At 41.3% G+C, this 17,022-nt stretch overlaps 1 protein-coding gene across 1 annotated transcript; it reads left to right on the top strand.

Moving 5' to 3' along the window:
* The first annotated feature begins 48 nt into the window (after nt 1-48).
* On the top strand, nt 49-16,935 carry C5H4orf17 (chromosome 5 C4orf17 homolog). Its single transcript, XM_030865622.2, has 5 exons — nt 49-294; nt 5,707-5,879; nt 12,098-12,179; nt 13,520-13,709; nt 16,497-16,935. Exons 1-5 carry the CDS (start codon nt 243-245, stop codon nt 16,501-16,503), a joined length of 504 nt encoding a protein of 167 aa, XP_030721482.2. The 5' UTR covers nt 49-242; the 3' UTR covers nt 16,504-16,935.
* Nucleotides 16,936-17,022: the final 87 nt, after the last annotated feature.

Below are 17,022 nucleotides of genomic sequence, written 5' to 3'. Positions count from 1 at the left end.
TTAGCACCAGAGGTAGGCGCAGACCACTTCTCCGTTGCAAAAGTCCAGTCCATATTCAGAGGGAACTCTCTTCCTGGCACAATGAGAATGTGGCACTCAGAGTGAATCAGCTATTTCCGTGCCTCGCCTTGTGTTTTTTTTGTTCTTTTGTTTGTTTGTTTGTTTTGCGGTACCCGGGCTTCTCACCGTTGTGGCCTCTCTCGTTGCCGATCACAGGCTCCGGACGCGCAGGCTCAGCGGCCATGGCTCACGGGCCCAGCCGCTCCGCAGCATGTGGGATCTTCCCGGACCGGGGTACGAACCCGCGTCCCCTGCATCAGCAGGTGGACTCTCAACCACTGCGCCACCAGGGAAGCCCTCTCTTTGTGTTTTACATTATCAGTTAAGATGGTTAGAGAGTAGATCCAGGGGAATGTTGAATCCTGTCTCCATGGGATGCTGTGGTGTGACGAGGTTATCTTTGGTCTAGAAACTTATCAGCTTTGCAAGTTCAAGAACTTGATTTTATTAGTATGCCTAAGTTTGATTAGAATCTGAAGGCTGATTCACATGAATCACACCCATGAAGAATTGATAAACTAGATACCAATTTATAATATATTAACTTATAATGCTTGCCACTATAACTTTGAATAGATTCTGCACGAGGAACATAATGGACAGATGTAATATTCAGAATATTTATCAAACCTGAAAGGCATGGGCACCCATTAATCAGAATGGGTCCACAGTCCATTGGAATAGATGCCAGATGGCTTGCTATTTTAGGGCATATTAGGGAGAAGCCCTGGAAATAGGGGCAAAAGTTAATATTTAAGTAACCCTACTACCTGCCAGATACTAATATATGATCAATTTACGTGGACTTTTTTAATTGAAAACTTACAATGACGCTTTGAGGAAGGCATTAAAAAAACTGGCTATCGAAGATTTCAGATAACCTGCCCTTGGTCCAACAGGTAGTAAAATAGTCTGGTTTCACACACAGGTGTATGTGTACCGTACTGCAAAGGGAGATTCTCCCCTGGTACATGCAGAACTGTGGCCCTGATTTCCTTTTCTGGTCCAAGGAATGACAGTATGTGACACGATGGAGCAGCATGGCAGTCCTCACTGACAAGACCCAGGGTTGCATAACGTGCAAAAGCTAGTGGCTAAATGAAGTCTGAGCTATAATCCCGTGGGGGAGGACTAAACTGAGAACAAGTCTGCAACTTGCCCTGGATTATTTCAAAACAAAAAACTTCTAACTTAAAAATAAACGGTTTAATTATGCCCCCAATATAGTGCATGTTATTTTCCTAATTAAAAATCAACACAGTCTAATAAAGGGTTTGCTTTTTTTTTTTTTAACATCTTTATTGGAGTATAATTGCTTTACAATGGTATGTTAGTTTCAGCTTCACAACAAAATGAATCAGTTATATATATACATATATTCCCATATCTCTTCCCGCTTGCGTCTCCCTCCCTCCCACCCTCCCTATCCCACCCCTCCAGGCGGTCACAAAGCACCGAGCTGATCTCCCTGTGCTATGCGGCTGCTTCCCACTAGCTATCTACCTTACGTTTGGTAGTGTATATATGTCCATGCCTCTTTATCGCTTTGTCACCGTTTACCCTTCCCCCTCCCCATAGCCTCAAGTCCATTCTCTAGTAAGTCTGTGTCTTTATTCCTGTTTCACCCCTAGGTTTTTCATGACATTTTTTTTTTTTAAATTCCATATATATGTGTTAGCATACGGTATTTGTCTCTCTCTTTCTGACTTACTTCACTCTGTATGACAGACTCTAGGTCTATCCACCTCATTACAAATAGCTCAATTTCGTCTCTTTTTATGGCTGAGTAATATTCCATTGTATATATGTGCCACATCTTCTTTATCCATTCATCCGATGATGGGCACTTAGGTTGTTTCCATCTCCGGGCTATTGTAAATAGAGCTGCAATGAACATTTTGGTACATGACTCTTTTTGAATTTTGGTTTCCTCAGGGTATATGCCCAGTAGTGGGATTGCTGGGTCATATGGTAGTTCTATTTGTAGTTTTTTAAGGAACCTCCATAGTGGCTGAACCAATTCACATTCCCACCAGCAGTGCAAGAGTGTTCCCTTTTCTCCACACCCTCTCCAGCATTTATTGTTTCTAGATTTTTTGATGATGCCCATTCTGACCGGTGTGAGGTGATACCTCATTGTAGTTTTGATTTGCATTTCTCTAATGATTAATGATATTGAGCATTCTTTCATGTGTTTGTTGTCAATTTGATGCTGGCGATGTCACTCCCTTTAATACTTTGGACCTCATCTTGGAAGCTTAATTTGGACACTCATGTAGGAATTTTCTGAAACATTTCAGTGCTTTATGGAAAGAGAGAAACAGAATATTTTATATCAGAATGTGCTTGAAAATCAGAGATATGGCCACATTTCTGCCAACATGAAAGAAGGAGAGGAGATGGCCTCCTTGGCATCTGAAGTGACAGTCTTCAGCAATGCCCAGGGGCTCTTCCCTTCCCTATTTTTTTTTTTGAATCCTGGTTCAAAAAGCCCAACCTGAGGTCATGCTAAAGCACAGCCACTCTGTAAATGCATTTTCTGCTTCTTCCCTCTCTCCATCTACCCCAGTAGAGCTGTGAAAGTCAACAAAACAAATTAGGTGGGTCTAAAATTACTCATCAGAAAAAACAAATTATTAACTTTGTCAAGTGCACCATGGGGTTGGAATAGTTCCTTTTAAAGAGAAAAATGAGATAAGACTAAGCAACATAATTTTTTTATATTTAAATGATCCATTATAAAAACTTAATGATTCATCTAAAAAATATTTACTATATTTTTTCTTCCCATCTTTTTAGGTCTTTCTAGATAAAATGATTGGCTTATACATACTCAGTTTGGTTCATTTTCAGTGTTTTAGAGTGAAAAAAGAAATCATAGGTTTTGGAGTTAGAGACTGAGCTTGGCCAGGTACTACCCATATACTTTGACCAAGTTACCACATTTTTCAGAGCCCCAGTAAATGAGGCATGTCTTTGAAGGGGTGTTTTAAAGTTAGAAGAAGATAATGTAATTAAAATGCACATTGTAATAGGTACTTGCTAGGATAATTTTGTTTATTTTTGATTGCTGATCATTATTTTGGAGTGTAATACTTTTCATTTTTCAACCCAAATGTCTACAGACATATTTTAAGTTCATACAGATCTTCTGGGTATCACCTGTTTGCTCCCCAAGCTTCCCTCTCTACCCTGCTCTGTCCTCAGGGAAGGCTCACTAATTGGATACGTTGATGGACTCTCTTGCCTTCTGGCTGGGTTTTGGCCAAGGGGGGGGATCATAGGCAGAAGAAGAGGTAAAGAGTCGGGTTGAGGGTTTATTTCCCAGGTGCTTCTCTGTGGGTCCCTGTAGCAAAGGCCACAGCCGCTGTCAGGGGCCCTCTCTGTGCAGCTCTGTCTCTCTCCTGGTTCCAGTAAATGCTCCCTCTCCCACCTCCCAACACCCCGAGCCCCCTTACTCACTCCAGGGTACTAGACCACTTCTTGTTTGTTGCTTTTTAAAAATCCTGCCCACAGCCTTACCATCTATGAAACTCTTCTCAATAATTCAGCTTGGAGGTAGCATCTATTTCCGCTAGATCTAGAAATGATACAATAGTTATTACACTTCCACAAGTATTGCTTCCAAGCTTCATGATATTTTGTTTATATTACATATATATGTGTATAATTATCAGTCAGGTTCTTCCACAAGGCTTTCCATCAGAGCTCACAGAAATGTGTTCTGGAGGAGGTCTGGCTGAACAGAAGCTTTGGTTTCAAACAACTGGGTTCTGGTCACAATTCTGCCATTTCTAAGCTCTGTGGTCTATCCAAGACTTCTCTGTAAGACTCAGTTCTTTCATCTGTGAAATAAGGATAATAGTAGTTTCTATCTCATAGGATAGTTAGAATACACGTCATTGTTCCATTAATGTCAGCTATTAAGAATAAAAAAAGGATGCCCAGCTGATCATAAACGAGCAGCTGAGCTGTCAAGTCTGCCTTCAGTACTGTAACATTTCAGGCCAAGGTGGAGGTACTGAAATCAGGCCTTGTGTGAACCCAGTGTGAACAGGGGACAGGGCAGCTGAGTGCTGTAGGAACAGTCAGCACCCTCTGGCTACAGAGCAGATCTTGCTGGAGGCCTGGCTCCACAGCGATTTTTTTTTCCACCCGTGACTCTGCATCACCCTACCAGGAAAGGCTTTTTAAAACAAATTGCAGGCACTATTTCAGAGCTTCAGAATTTTTACAGACCTACTCAGGTACTTCTGATATCCAGCCTGGACTCTGAGCCTTACCCCAAGGGGCAAGATACTATCCTGGGCAGAGGTCACACTGTGCTACACCCTGTGGCCCTCCTCTGCTCCACAGCCAGCCAGGGACCAATCTGATCAGCCTTCAAAGAAAGCAAATACTTAGAAAATCTTAGGGCTAGGATGCTAACATTTGCCCTAGGATTACCAGCCATAGATTAGACGTATGAGCTGTTTTTCCCAACTTGGATACAGAGTCCTAGTGCCAGATATTAATAGGCTCAGTATTCTCTGGGGGAAACTCTCAATCTGCTGACTTTTGACAAGGTCTGTTACTGTCCAGGTCCTTCAGGGTTATTGCAACTACCCAAACTGCAACTTTTCTGGAAGCACCATGGCTGTCACTGCTGGGAGCTTTGCTGTGCTTTCTCCAGGCCAGTGCATGGTCCAGCCAAAAGAGTCTGGCAGTACCCTTTGTTCTCATCAACTCCCTACCTGTCCTATGTATTCTTTTATTCACTCATGCATTCAGTAAATATTTATTGTGCTATCACAGAGGGTGGATTCTACCCATATATATGGAAAGCCTCCTGGGAAAAAAAATCCCCAAGTAATTCATTGGTACACCCAGGATTGAGAATCATGTTTCTAAATGTAGTCAACCTGAAATAATAACTTGAGTCAATGGTAGCTCACATTTCTGTAAGACAGTTTTGTAGAAATTATTTTAATTGTTCATTCTGCTTATCCAAGAGGTAGAATGTCAACTCCACTAGTGAAAGCAATCTACTGGTGCAAGCAGATGTTCCATTTTATCAAGAGTATCTTTTTGAAAGGGCTATACATAAGTCTTCATTGAGTTTTACCTTCTAAAGGGTTTATTAGTTTAGGAAACTGACCACAGCAGTTGCTGCCTCCATTCTGGCTCTTCATGCTCTAGCTGACCTGGACACAGCCAAGTCTGTGGATGGCATGTTGCCGCCACCTAGTGGTGAACATGGAACTTTAACCTTGTGACTGGAATAAAAATCTCTTTGAGGGAATTGGTAGAGTTGGAGTAGCAACATCAGTTTGAAAACAATGTTGAATCCCCTCTTGCCCTCAAACAAACAAAAAACCCACCCAACCACCCTGATATATTCCTTCGACAAGTTTAGGTATTCTCTAACTTTTTTTAAAAGGGCACACCAACGCTCATTTTCCCCCTTTTCTCTATTCACACCCTACAGTAATTTTTCCTTCATTAAACAAAAAGTCAGAAATAAACTATCACCCTAACCTCTCAATATCTGTGAAATATCTAATGTGGATATGCAAACGACAGAGAATGCTGGTTCAACCTTTTTAATGAACCCTTAAACATCAAATGCATAGCGCTTCTTCTGATGAATGAAACATCTCTTCTCAGAGCCAGGAAAACAATTAAGAAGCACTCGGGAGGGAGACTTTCAAGATGGCGGACGAGTAAGACGCGGAGATCACCTTCCTCTCCACAAATACATCAGAAATACATCTACACGTGGAACAATTCCTACAGAACACCTTCTGAACGCTGGCAGAAGACCTCAGACTTCCCAAAAGGTAAGAAGCTCCCCACGTACCTGGGTAGGGCAAAAGAAAAAAGAATAAACAGAGACAAAAGGATAGGGACGGGACCTGCACCAGTGGGAGGGAGCCAAGAAGGCGGAAAGCTTTCCACACACTAGAAGCCCCTTTGCGGGCGGAGACTGCAGGTGGCGAAGCGGGGAGGCTTTGGAGCTGCGGGGGAGAGCGCAGTAACAGGGGTGCTGAGGGCAAAGCGGAGAGACTCCCGCCCAGAGGAACAGGGCCGACCGGCACTCACCAGGCCGAGAGGCTTGTCTGCTCACCCGCCGGGGCGGGCGGGGCTGGGAGCTGAGGCTCGGGCTTCGGTTGGAAGGAGAGGGAGAGGACTGGGGTTGGCGGCGTGAACACAGCCTGCAGGGTGTTAGTGCGCCACGGCTAGCCGGGAGGGAGTCCAGGGAAAAGTCTGGACCTGCCGAAGAGGCAAGAGACTTTTTCTTGCCTCTTTGTTTCCTGGTGCGCGAGGAGAGGGATTAAGAGCGCTGCTTAAAGGAGCTCCAGAGACGGGTGCGAGCCGCGGCTAAAAGCGCAGACCCCAGAGACGGGCATGAGACGCTAAGGCTGCTGCTGCCACCAACAAGAACCCTGGGTGCGAGCACAGGTCACTATCCACACCCCTCTTCCGGGGAGCCTGTGCAGCCCGCCACGGCCAGGGTCCCACGATCCAGGGGCAACTTCCCTGGGAGAACGCACGGCACGCCTAACGCTGGTGCAACGTCACGCCAGCCTCTGACGCCGCAGGCCAGCCCCGCACTCCGTGCCCCTCCCTCCCCCCGGCCTGAGTGAGCCAGAGCCTCTGAATCAGTTGCTCCTTTATAACCCCGTCCTGTCTGAGCGGGAAAAGACAACCTCAGGTGACCTACATGCAGAGGTGGGGCCAAATCCAAAGCTGGATCCCAGGAGCTGTGCGAACAAAGAAGAGAAAGGGAAATCTCTCCCAGCAGCCTCAGGAGCAGCGGATTAAATCCCCACAATCAACTTGATGTACCCTGCATCTGTGGAATACCTGAATACACAACGAATCATCCCAAATTGATGCAGTGGACTTTGGGAGCAACTGTAGACTTAGGGTTTGCTGTATGCAACTGACTGGTTTCTACTTTTAAGTTTATCTTAGTTTAGTATTTAGAGTTTATTATCATTGGTAGATTTGTTTATTGATTTGGTTGCTCTGTTCCCTTTTTTTTAATATACAGGTATATATATATATATATATATATATATACACTTTTATTTTCCTTTTTCTCTTTTTGTGAGTGTGTATGTGTATGCTTCTTTGTGTGATATTGTCTGTATAGCTTTGCTTTTACCATTTGTCCTAGGGTTCTGTTTGGCCATGTTTTTTGTTTGTTTTTTTAGTATAGTTTTTAGCACCTGTTTTCATTGGTGGATTTGATTTTTGGTCTGGTTACTCTCTTCTTTCTTTCTACTTTTTTTTCTTTTTATAATTACTTTTTAATCGTTTTCTATTTTTAATATTTTTTATTTTTTATTTTAATAACTTTATTTATTCTCTCTCTCTCTCTCTCTCTTTCTTTCTTTCCTTTTTTCTCCCTTTTCTTCTGGGCTGTGTGACTAACAGGGTCTTGGTGCTCTGGCCGGGTATCAGGCCTGTGCCTCTGAAGTGGGAGAGCCAACTTCAGGACAATGGACCACCAGAGACCTCCCCGCTCCACGTAATATCAGTTGGTGAAAGCTATTCCAGAGATTTCCATCTCAACGCTAAGACCCAGCTCCACTCAACAACCAGCAAGCTACAGTGCTGGAGACCCTATGCCAAACAACTAGCAAGACAGGAACACATCCCACCCATTAGCAGAGAGGCTGCCTAAAATCATGTCCACAGACACCCCAAAACACACCATTGGACACTGTCCTGCCCACCAGAAACACAAGATCCAGCCTCATCCACCAGAACACAGGCACTAGTCCCCACCATCAGGAAGCCTACACAACCCACTAAACCAACCTTAGCCACTGGGGACACACACCAGAAACAACGGGAACTACGAACCTGCAGCCTGCAAAAAGGAGACCCTAAACACAGTAAGTTAAGCAAAATGAGAAGACAGAGAAACACACAGCAGATGAAGGAGCAAGGCAAAAACCCACCAGACCAAACAAATGAAGAGGAAATAGGCAGTCTACCTGAAAAAGAATTCAGAATAATGATAGTAAAGATGATCCAAAATCTTGGAAATAGAATGGAGAAAATATAAGAAATGTTTAACACGGAACTAGAAGAACTAAAGAGCAAAGAAACAATGATGAACAACACAATAAATGAAATTAAAAATTCTCTAGAAGGAATCAATAGCAGAATAACTGAGGCAGAAGAACGGATAAGTGACCTGGAAGATAAAATAGTGGAAATAACTACTGCAGAGCAGAAAAAAGAAAAAAGAATGAAAAGAATTGAGGACAGTCTTAGAGACCTCTGGGAAAACATTAAACACACCAACATTTGAATTATAGGGGTCCCAGAAGAAGAAGAGAAAAAGAAAGGAACTGAGAAAATATTTGAAGAGATTATAGTTGAAAACTTCCCTAATATGGGAAAGGAAATAGTCCAGTCTGGTAAGCACAGAGAGTCCCATAAAGGATAAATCCAAGGAGAAACACACCAAGACACATATTAATCAAACTATAAAAAATTAAATACAAAGAAAACATATTAAAAGCAGCAAGGGAAAAACAACAAATAACATACAAGGGAATCCCCATAAGGTTAACAACTGATCTTTCAGCAGAAACTCTGCAAGCCAGAAGGGAGTGGCAGGACATATTTAAAGTGATCAAAGGGAAAAAGCTAAAACCAAGATTACTCTACCCAGCAAGGAGCTCATTCAGATTTGATGGAGAAATTAAAACGTTTATAGACAATCAAAAGTTAAGAGAATTTAGCACCACCAAACCAGCTTTACAGCAAATGCTAAAGGAACTTCTATAGGCAAGAAACACAAGAGAAGGAAAAAACCTACAAAAACAAACCCAAAACAATTAAGAAAATGGTAATAGGAACATACATATCGATAATTACCTTAAATGTAAACAGATTAAATGCTCCCACCAAAAGATATAGACTGGCTGAATGGATACAAAATAAAGACCCGCATATATGTTGTCTACAAGAGACCCGCTTCAGACCTAGGGACACATACAGACTGAAAGTGAGGGGATGGAAAAAGTATTCCATGCAAATGGGAATCAAAAGAAAGCTGGGGGCTTCCCTGGTGGCGCAGTGGTTGAGAGTCCGCCTGCCGATGCAGGGGACACGGGTTCGTGCCCCGGTCCGGGAAGATCCCACATGCCGCAGAGCGGCTGGGCCCGTGAGCCATGGCCGCTGAGCCTGCGCGTCCGGAGCCTGTGCTCCGCAACGGGAGAGGCCACAAGAACAGTGAGAGGCCCGCGTACCGCAAAAAAAAAAAAAAGAGGAATTGTACAGATGTTGTCAGGACATATAGGAGTAGATTTGGAGCTAAGAGAGTCTTCAAGGAGAAAGGAATCCAAAGAATGTTTAAGATATAATTAGAAAATGAAGAAAAGCATGGAAGAGCTCATTCCCAGTGAAGAGAGCTTCATATCTAAATGCTAAGATGTGAGAGCACTATCTATTCAAGGAACTAAAAGCAATGATATGGGTGATGCAGAGAGTGCAGGGAGAAGTTTATAAAAGACAGGGCTGGAGACTTAAGCAGAAACCAGATAATAAAGTATTTTATAAGCTATATTGAGGTGGCCAGATTTCATCCCAAGGGCTGAATTACTTTGTAAGTACAAGAATTACATTGTCAGAGTTGTACTTTAGAAAAATCATTCTAGATATAATGTGCAGAATTAATTTGGGAGGGGGAAGAAAATTTCCAGCAAGGTACTCTGCTTCCAAACTGATAGATTAGGTTCATTAGCCTCCAACTGTAAACAGCAATATATCTGGGAAACAAACAAACAAACAAAAAACTGTTTCCAGGCACTGGACACCAGACAGCACAGATTTATGACCATTAAGGGAAGTGAAACAGTTGGGATAATTTCCACATTCAACCCAGATTTCTTCCTAATCATGGCACAGAGAAGTGGAGCCCAAACAGAGAGTACGAGCTTCACTAGGTAGAGAAAACAGAGTTTAGTGTTTGGGGATGCTGAAGTGGCTGGAATTCGCAAATTAAGATACTGAAGAAGAAGGATCTGTGGACAGAATGAGCTCCAGAAATCTGTATCGGGTTCCCTGAATCTTTAGCCCAATAAAAGCTGTATGTGCACAGGATGAGAGTCTGAGACCTGGCAGAAGAGAGCTAATGGGAGGGAGCATTTTGCTTAAAGATGATGGAGTGCTGATCTGCTAGAGTAGAGAGACCTTGCTGAACACACCAGGAATGCAGTTGAGACCCCAGAAAGGTCACACTTTAGAAAAAGAATAGGGTATACTAACCCACAGTAGGGGCTACCCTAGACCTACACTCAAACCCTAAAATCAAAGTTCAACAGATCAAACTCACCCACCAACACATTAACTGGCTTCCAGAATAAAACTCAATGGAGAGAAAGTTTCCTAGGAGGACTTATTCTATCTTCTCTCACTAAGATGATAATTATATTCTTTCAAAGTTGTAAATGAGTGACCTGTGAATTAGAAGAAGCTGGGAGTGATGTGCAGTCACCATATTGATGACAAAATCATGAGAGGCAGAGTGGCCTGGAGAATAATATAATACCACAGGGCTATTTTTCTATTTTTGCCATGGACACTGATTTATTGTGAAATTAGGAGCAAATTTAACTTGTTCTCTTCTAGGATAAGGCATTATTGGGGACAGGAATCTTAATAATAGAACAAAGCTCAATAAAGGACAGTGGATTTTTCTGCCCTTTACTTTAAATTCTATATCTCCAGCACCTAGATCAATGATAGACACAAATATTTGTTAAATTAATAGTATTTTAAGAAAAGATTTCAGCCAGAAAGCCTAGGAAAAAGGATGTTGCAGTTGCAGAATTGATGATAGTTTAGACTGGGTCAAGGCTGTGGGGATAAAGAGAAATAGAGATATTTGAGAAATATTTAGAAGAAAGAATGCACTGAACTTGTTGGTAGTATGTTGTAGAAAAGGGCAAGGGAGTTGTCCAGTATGAATCCCAGGGTCTTGCTTGGACATATGTTCAATGTATGCTGGTGTGTCCACTGAGATAGGGGAACCAGGAGAAACAGCAAGTTTGGAGCAGGTTTTATGAAGAGAAAGCTGGGTTTAGCTTTAGATATTTGGGGTTCAAAATACCTACAGTATGTCTAAGTGGATACGTCTGGTAGGCAGATGGATATATAGGACTGAAGTTCAGGAGACAGGTTTGGATTTCAGATATGTCTAAATTCCAAGAACAGACACAATTTAGGGTAAAACTAGAAACATCTACATGTGCTTAATACTTTGGACTTTAATGCCTTATTATAGTCCATTTTTATTAGAATTATTTCATATATCTCCTCTGTCATCCACACTCAGCCCTTAACTCCAGATTAAGAAGTCAACGAAGGATTCTGATAGACTAGCGGTAATTGTATTCCTATCCTATTGGGCCAATCACTGTGTTCAGGGGACTGAGGAACAATGATGAATTCAGCTAGATTCACTCACTATAGAGAGGAGAAGTACAGATGGGGCAGTTCTGTGACTGGAAGAACCCCATGCTGCAGTGGGCAAGTATCAATTCCGAAAGAGAAGAAAAGTGAATTGCTCCTCCAGAAGATGTTAGTACTGAACAAACAAAACAAAACTGCATCGCCTAACCTAAACTATCACAGTTGACCCTTGAACAACACAAGTTCGAACTGTGTGGGTCCACTTATACATGGATTATTTTCAATAATAAATATGATAGTACTACCTGATCTGTGGTTGGTTCAATCTGTGGATGTGGAACTGCGAATATGGAGGAACCACCTGTATGGAGGGCTGGCTCTAAGTTATAGCTGGATTTTCGACTGCTTGGAGGGTCGGCGCCCCTAACCCTGCCTTGCAGGGTCAAATGTACTTGTACTGAAGATGTTTTTTTCCTGTTTGAAATCTGGCTCCCAAGCTAAAATCCCAGTCGACTTGAGCATCATGTACAGAGTGACATTTGGGAAGATGAGATTGTGGAGTAAGTAAAGGAAACCTTATAAATCTTGCTCACTATGTAACTCTAACGTTCTCTGTCAGGTTCTGGAAAAGATCTGTAACATTCTACGTACTGATTCTCTGGCAGAAGTTCTACAGTGGCTGCTCCATGCAAGTTCCAAAGGTGAGATTAAGCATTTGTGAACACTGAGCTCAGTTTATTGTCAGAAACTAGGAATGTGCCAGTGTCTGAAGTTTTCTACCTTGGATTTGCAAAGACAAGGTTGCAGTATTATTTCCCTAATGTTTCAGTATCAGAGTCCTGTATATCCAACTGCACACAAGCTGGTCATACAATGACCCACAATCTGGTATGCCCCAAACTGAACTTCTTCGGGTGATGTGAAACACTTGTGTCCAGAGCTGGTTTGTGCTTTTCCTCTTGCGTCCGCACACCCAGGCTCTCCCTGAGCATATCTTCTGGCCTCCTGTGACCCCTGAATACAGCCTGTTTCCCTCCTTTTATGTGGATGGCAGTAGCACAGCCTTCCAAATTCCAGATTCTAACAGCTCTGCCAATTCCTCACCAAAACCATCAAGTCAGTCAACTCCCAGCCTCCTTTAGGCTCTTCTGACCTGTTCCATGAAAGCACATGCCAGTCCCAAGTGAGATAACCATAAATAGCATAGAGCAGCTAACCTCAGACCTAGCTGGTCATCAGACTGAGGCAAAACTGAGGTGAGTGGAGTCTGAGAATTGACAGTTCTAACAAGTTCCCAGGTGACATGATAAGCCTGGTCTGGGGACCACTCTTTGAAAATCACTGCAGTAATCAATGTTAGGAAATACCAATGTGTTAGGAACAGACTAATGTTTTTAAATGGGGAGTACTTTGGAGATAGTACCTTACCTCAGGAAGATTACTTGGCAGGCAATTGAGATGTATTTGGGGATAAGGAGTTTTTAGTTATTCTTTTTTTTTTCCTTTTTAAGAATATAAATTTTAAAAACTTACACAAGTATTGAGTGCTTATTTGGGGGTGAAAAACAAATCAGAAAAAAATAATAAAAGAGGAAAAAGAATAAAATTATCACGGACATCACTTCAGTACTACTTTGGTATATATCTTTGTAGAGATGCTTAAAACTATTTATTATTTAACTATTAGTCTTTATTTTAATGAGATCGCATGGTACTAATACTTTTTATAGGTATCCTTATTTGTTTTTATTTGGCAGTGGCCTGTAAGTCTGGGTTTTATACTCAATATTTTAAATGTATTCCACTGCCACTCAGGGACAGGTACCCCAGTGAGTGCTCTGAGAGCTATACAATATCACAGGTCAACAGAAATTAGGTTGATGTGAATCACCTTTTCTACAGAAAATTTAACTCACACGTAGGTGCCTACCCAGAAAACAGATTACCTTTCACACTGGAGTGCTGAGTAAAAGAACTAATCCTGTGTTTCTAGCCAACATGATAATTACAACCTTCATGCCCCTCTCTTTTTTTAAATCAGAAAAGGAGTGGGTCTCAGCTTTGATTCATGCTGAACTGGCTGAGATAAACTTGTTAACTCCCCTCAGAAGAAAAGCCTCAGCGGAACTAGCAGCAGAGACTGGCAGGCCACCCAAAGTTAAATCACCCTCAGATTCACCAGCAAAATCAGAAGTGCTAACCAGTTCTAGGGAAGGACATCAACAGAGCAGGTAATTAGGCCTAATGGCCACCTATGGGGCATGTGGTTCATACAGACTTTGAATTCCCTTTCGTGTTTTGTTTGTTTGTTTTGCGGTACGCGGGCCTCTCACTGCTGTGGTCTCTCCCGTTGCGGAGCACAGGCTCTGGACGCGCAGGCTCAGCAGCCATGGCTCACGGGCCCAGCCGCTCCGCGGCATGTGGGATCTACCCGCACCGGGGCACGAACCCGTGTCCCCTGCATTGGCAGGCGGACTCTCAACCACTGCGCCACCAGGGAAGCCCTGAATTCCCTTTTGGTTATCTTTCAAAACACTAAAATCGCGGAGGTTTTAAGTATCCTCCTTATTCAGTAAATGACAACAACGAGTGTTTGTTTTCTTTCATTTTCATAAACGTAATACGAGAAATCATTCTAAATCCCGTTGTTCAGAGCATTTGGCAGAGACCATGTCTTCCTTACCTAACAACCCATCTTTTTGAGAAAAGTTCCCTTTCCATTCAGGGTAAAGCAAGAGTAGCCACCCAGAAATCTAAGAAAATGCAGTGGTTTTTAGTTTATCTAAAAATAGAAGCAATAAAGAGAACCAAAATTGCATTGTTATTGTGTATTTTGTTAAATCACTTTTTTTTTTGTCTAGAACAATGCAAGATTAAAATAAATTGCTCCACTTAATTTTCTCTGACGTATGCCTGGGGGCTGCCAGAGGGAAAAACAACTATTAAGGGAATTTGGAATTATTTCAGTAGAAATTTGTCTTAAGCTTTGTAATTTGAATGACAGAAGAAAATACATATTTATGTGTAACAGCATGGTGAAAGAATGTGGTAAGATGTTATTTAAGCTGTGAGAGAATATCTTGTTGCTTTAAAATTAAAAGTTGGGCAAATCTTAAATTCAGGGAAAATAAATATTCAAAACACATAACATGTCACTTTAAAAAGCATTATTAAGACAGAGGAAGAATTTTACATTTTAATCGGTCGCCACCTTGAAGTTTCCATAAAATTGGAAACTGGGAGATAGAGTCAGTTTCTCTACCTTACTGAGTAATAGCTGATGTACTGTTCAGATGTTTACTCAAAGTTAGAAGAATTTTGCATTGGAAAGTACATTTAATGCTGTCTGCATTGAAAAATGAAGAATTGGGGTAGCTTATTTAAGAAACATACATACTTAGCTTGTTGATGATAATGCAGTCTATGGGAAATACTTGTTTGTATCTGTGAATTTCATTTTCTCTTTCTCCAGTTGATTTAGAGTGTCAAGTCAAGGATCTGAAGGAAATAAGGAAGTACTGAAAGGTTAAGTACAGTTTGCGATAATTACTGAGTTGGTATAAGGAAACCAGTAAGTATCTAGCTAGTTAGAGACAAAGATGTTAAGGATCTGTGGTTTTAAAGGCAGTATAATATAATAGCAATTTACAGCTACTCTTAAGGGACAGCATCAGCTGAATTTTTCAATGAGATAAATTTGACCTATATTTGACTTTGTTTTGAAAGGCAAAGTGCCTCATCACACTCTTTGAGAAGCAAGACAGAAGGACAGCAGGAACTCTTAAGTTTGGTCATGCCAATCCAGTGACAGGAGACAACCTGCATTGACCTAACGAAAAGGACAGTGATAGTCAGAGTTTTGGTTCTTCACAGCTTAACTGTCATTGGGCTAAATGATTTTCACTTGAAACAAAGCCAGCCAGAGAAAACAATAAAATTTTGACAATTAGCCACAAACATATGCCCACAACACAGCTGAAATACAACAGAGAGTAGCAGTTTTATGTCCCCATAAGAAGTCCAGCCCCAGCCTTCAATTTGGACCAAGCAAAATCAAGAATTGTGGAAAGTCCTAGTTTGGTCCAGAATAGTCGAATCAAAATATCCCTGTGGGTTTGGCAGCTCCTAGCTTTAAAACAAACATAGCAGCAATGGCTATAGGGCAACAACTATGAAGCCTCTCTACAAGGCTCAAACATAAGTCTGTCTTCCTATTTCTGCAAGTCCCCCTTATACCAGGAATGACTTAGCAATCAATTAGAGTTTCCGGAGGTCACTCTAGACTCCAGCAGTTTCTGTTGGGATTAATCAAACCCGAAAGAAATGCTATTTGCTAATAGGCAATAATAAGTATAGTTTAGAAATTAGAAAACACCTCCTTACTCTGACACTCCAAGGATGGTCTATTGTATCTGACTTTTAACAAACTCTTCACCCTATGATCACAAAATCATGACAGTGATGGTTTCTATTACATAATTTTATGTCTTACCTGTAGGCCTCAAATATATTTTATCCTGTCTAGATACTTGTATACAAATCCTCAAATCATACCTCTTTGTCTCTAGTGTTGGTATTCAGCGTCTCCCCAAATCCTTATTTCTGTTTAGGTGTAAACAGTGTAGGCCTCGGGAAGGTCTTTTGAGTACAGTTGTTTTAACCGGCTTGTCTACTTTCTTTTTTGTCTGTCAGGACCATATATCCTTCACCTTTCTCTTACTGGTCCCATCCTTATCCCTCACCTTTACTCATCACCAGCTCTAAATTGTTCCTACCAAAATAATGTTTGATTTTAAGATTGAAAGAACATATCTTGCATGTTATAGAACAAATAACTCACTAAAGATGAGCAGGTGCTAAGAAAGATGAGAATAAATTATTTTATGAATTTTGGGTGTATTTGATTCACCTAAACTTCATATAGATTTTGTGTGTGTGTGATTTGCTACTAAAACATGGCAGAAGCTACTATATTCGATGTCTCAATTATGGTCTTATTGAGACTTTTTCTATTTCAGAGGCTGAGCACAAGCTTCCACTGTTTATAAGAAGAAATAAGATGAAAATACCCATTGCAGAATATTTCAGCAAGCCAAAGTCTCTTCCCAGGCCTAAAACTCAAGAGAGCATATCAACAAAACCAACATAAGCAAGGAGTATACAGCAAGGATACAGTCTCTCTCCCCAGAGAAGATTTTATCCTGTAACACACCAAAGGTAGAAATTCTAGACTGGGCTAAGTCTTTCACAAACGTGAGTTTCACTTTGTTATCACATCAAATTATTAAAAACATGTTTTTGGTATGGAGGAATCAATAGCTCCTCTATATGTTGGTACATGTAAATCTCAAAGCACCTGTATATAATGATACTAAATAAATATTAAGGGAGATAATATTTCTATTTGTAGTTAAATTAGTACCATGTATAAAAGAAATATATTTATATACTATATTTCTAGTCTCGCTACTATTAATATTAGTACATAAGCATTGGGCTCTGATACTAGAAAAATCATCCATAATCAGAATTAGGCAATTTCAA

This window comes from Globicephala melas, chromosome 5 (genome assembly GCF_963455315.2).
Source record: "Globicephala melas chromosome 5, mGloMel1.2, whole genome shotgun sequence".
In the NCBI taxonomy this organism is placed as follows: Eukaryota; Metazoa; Chordata; class Mammalia; order Artiodactyla; family Delphinidae; genus Globicephala; species Globicephala melas.
The sequence above is the reverse complement of the archived record's forward strand: the minus strand, read 5'-3'. Positions and strand labels throughout refer to the sequence as shown.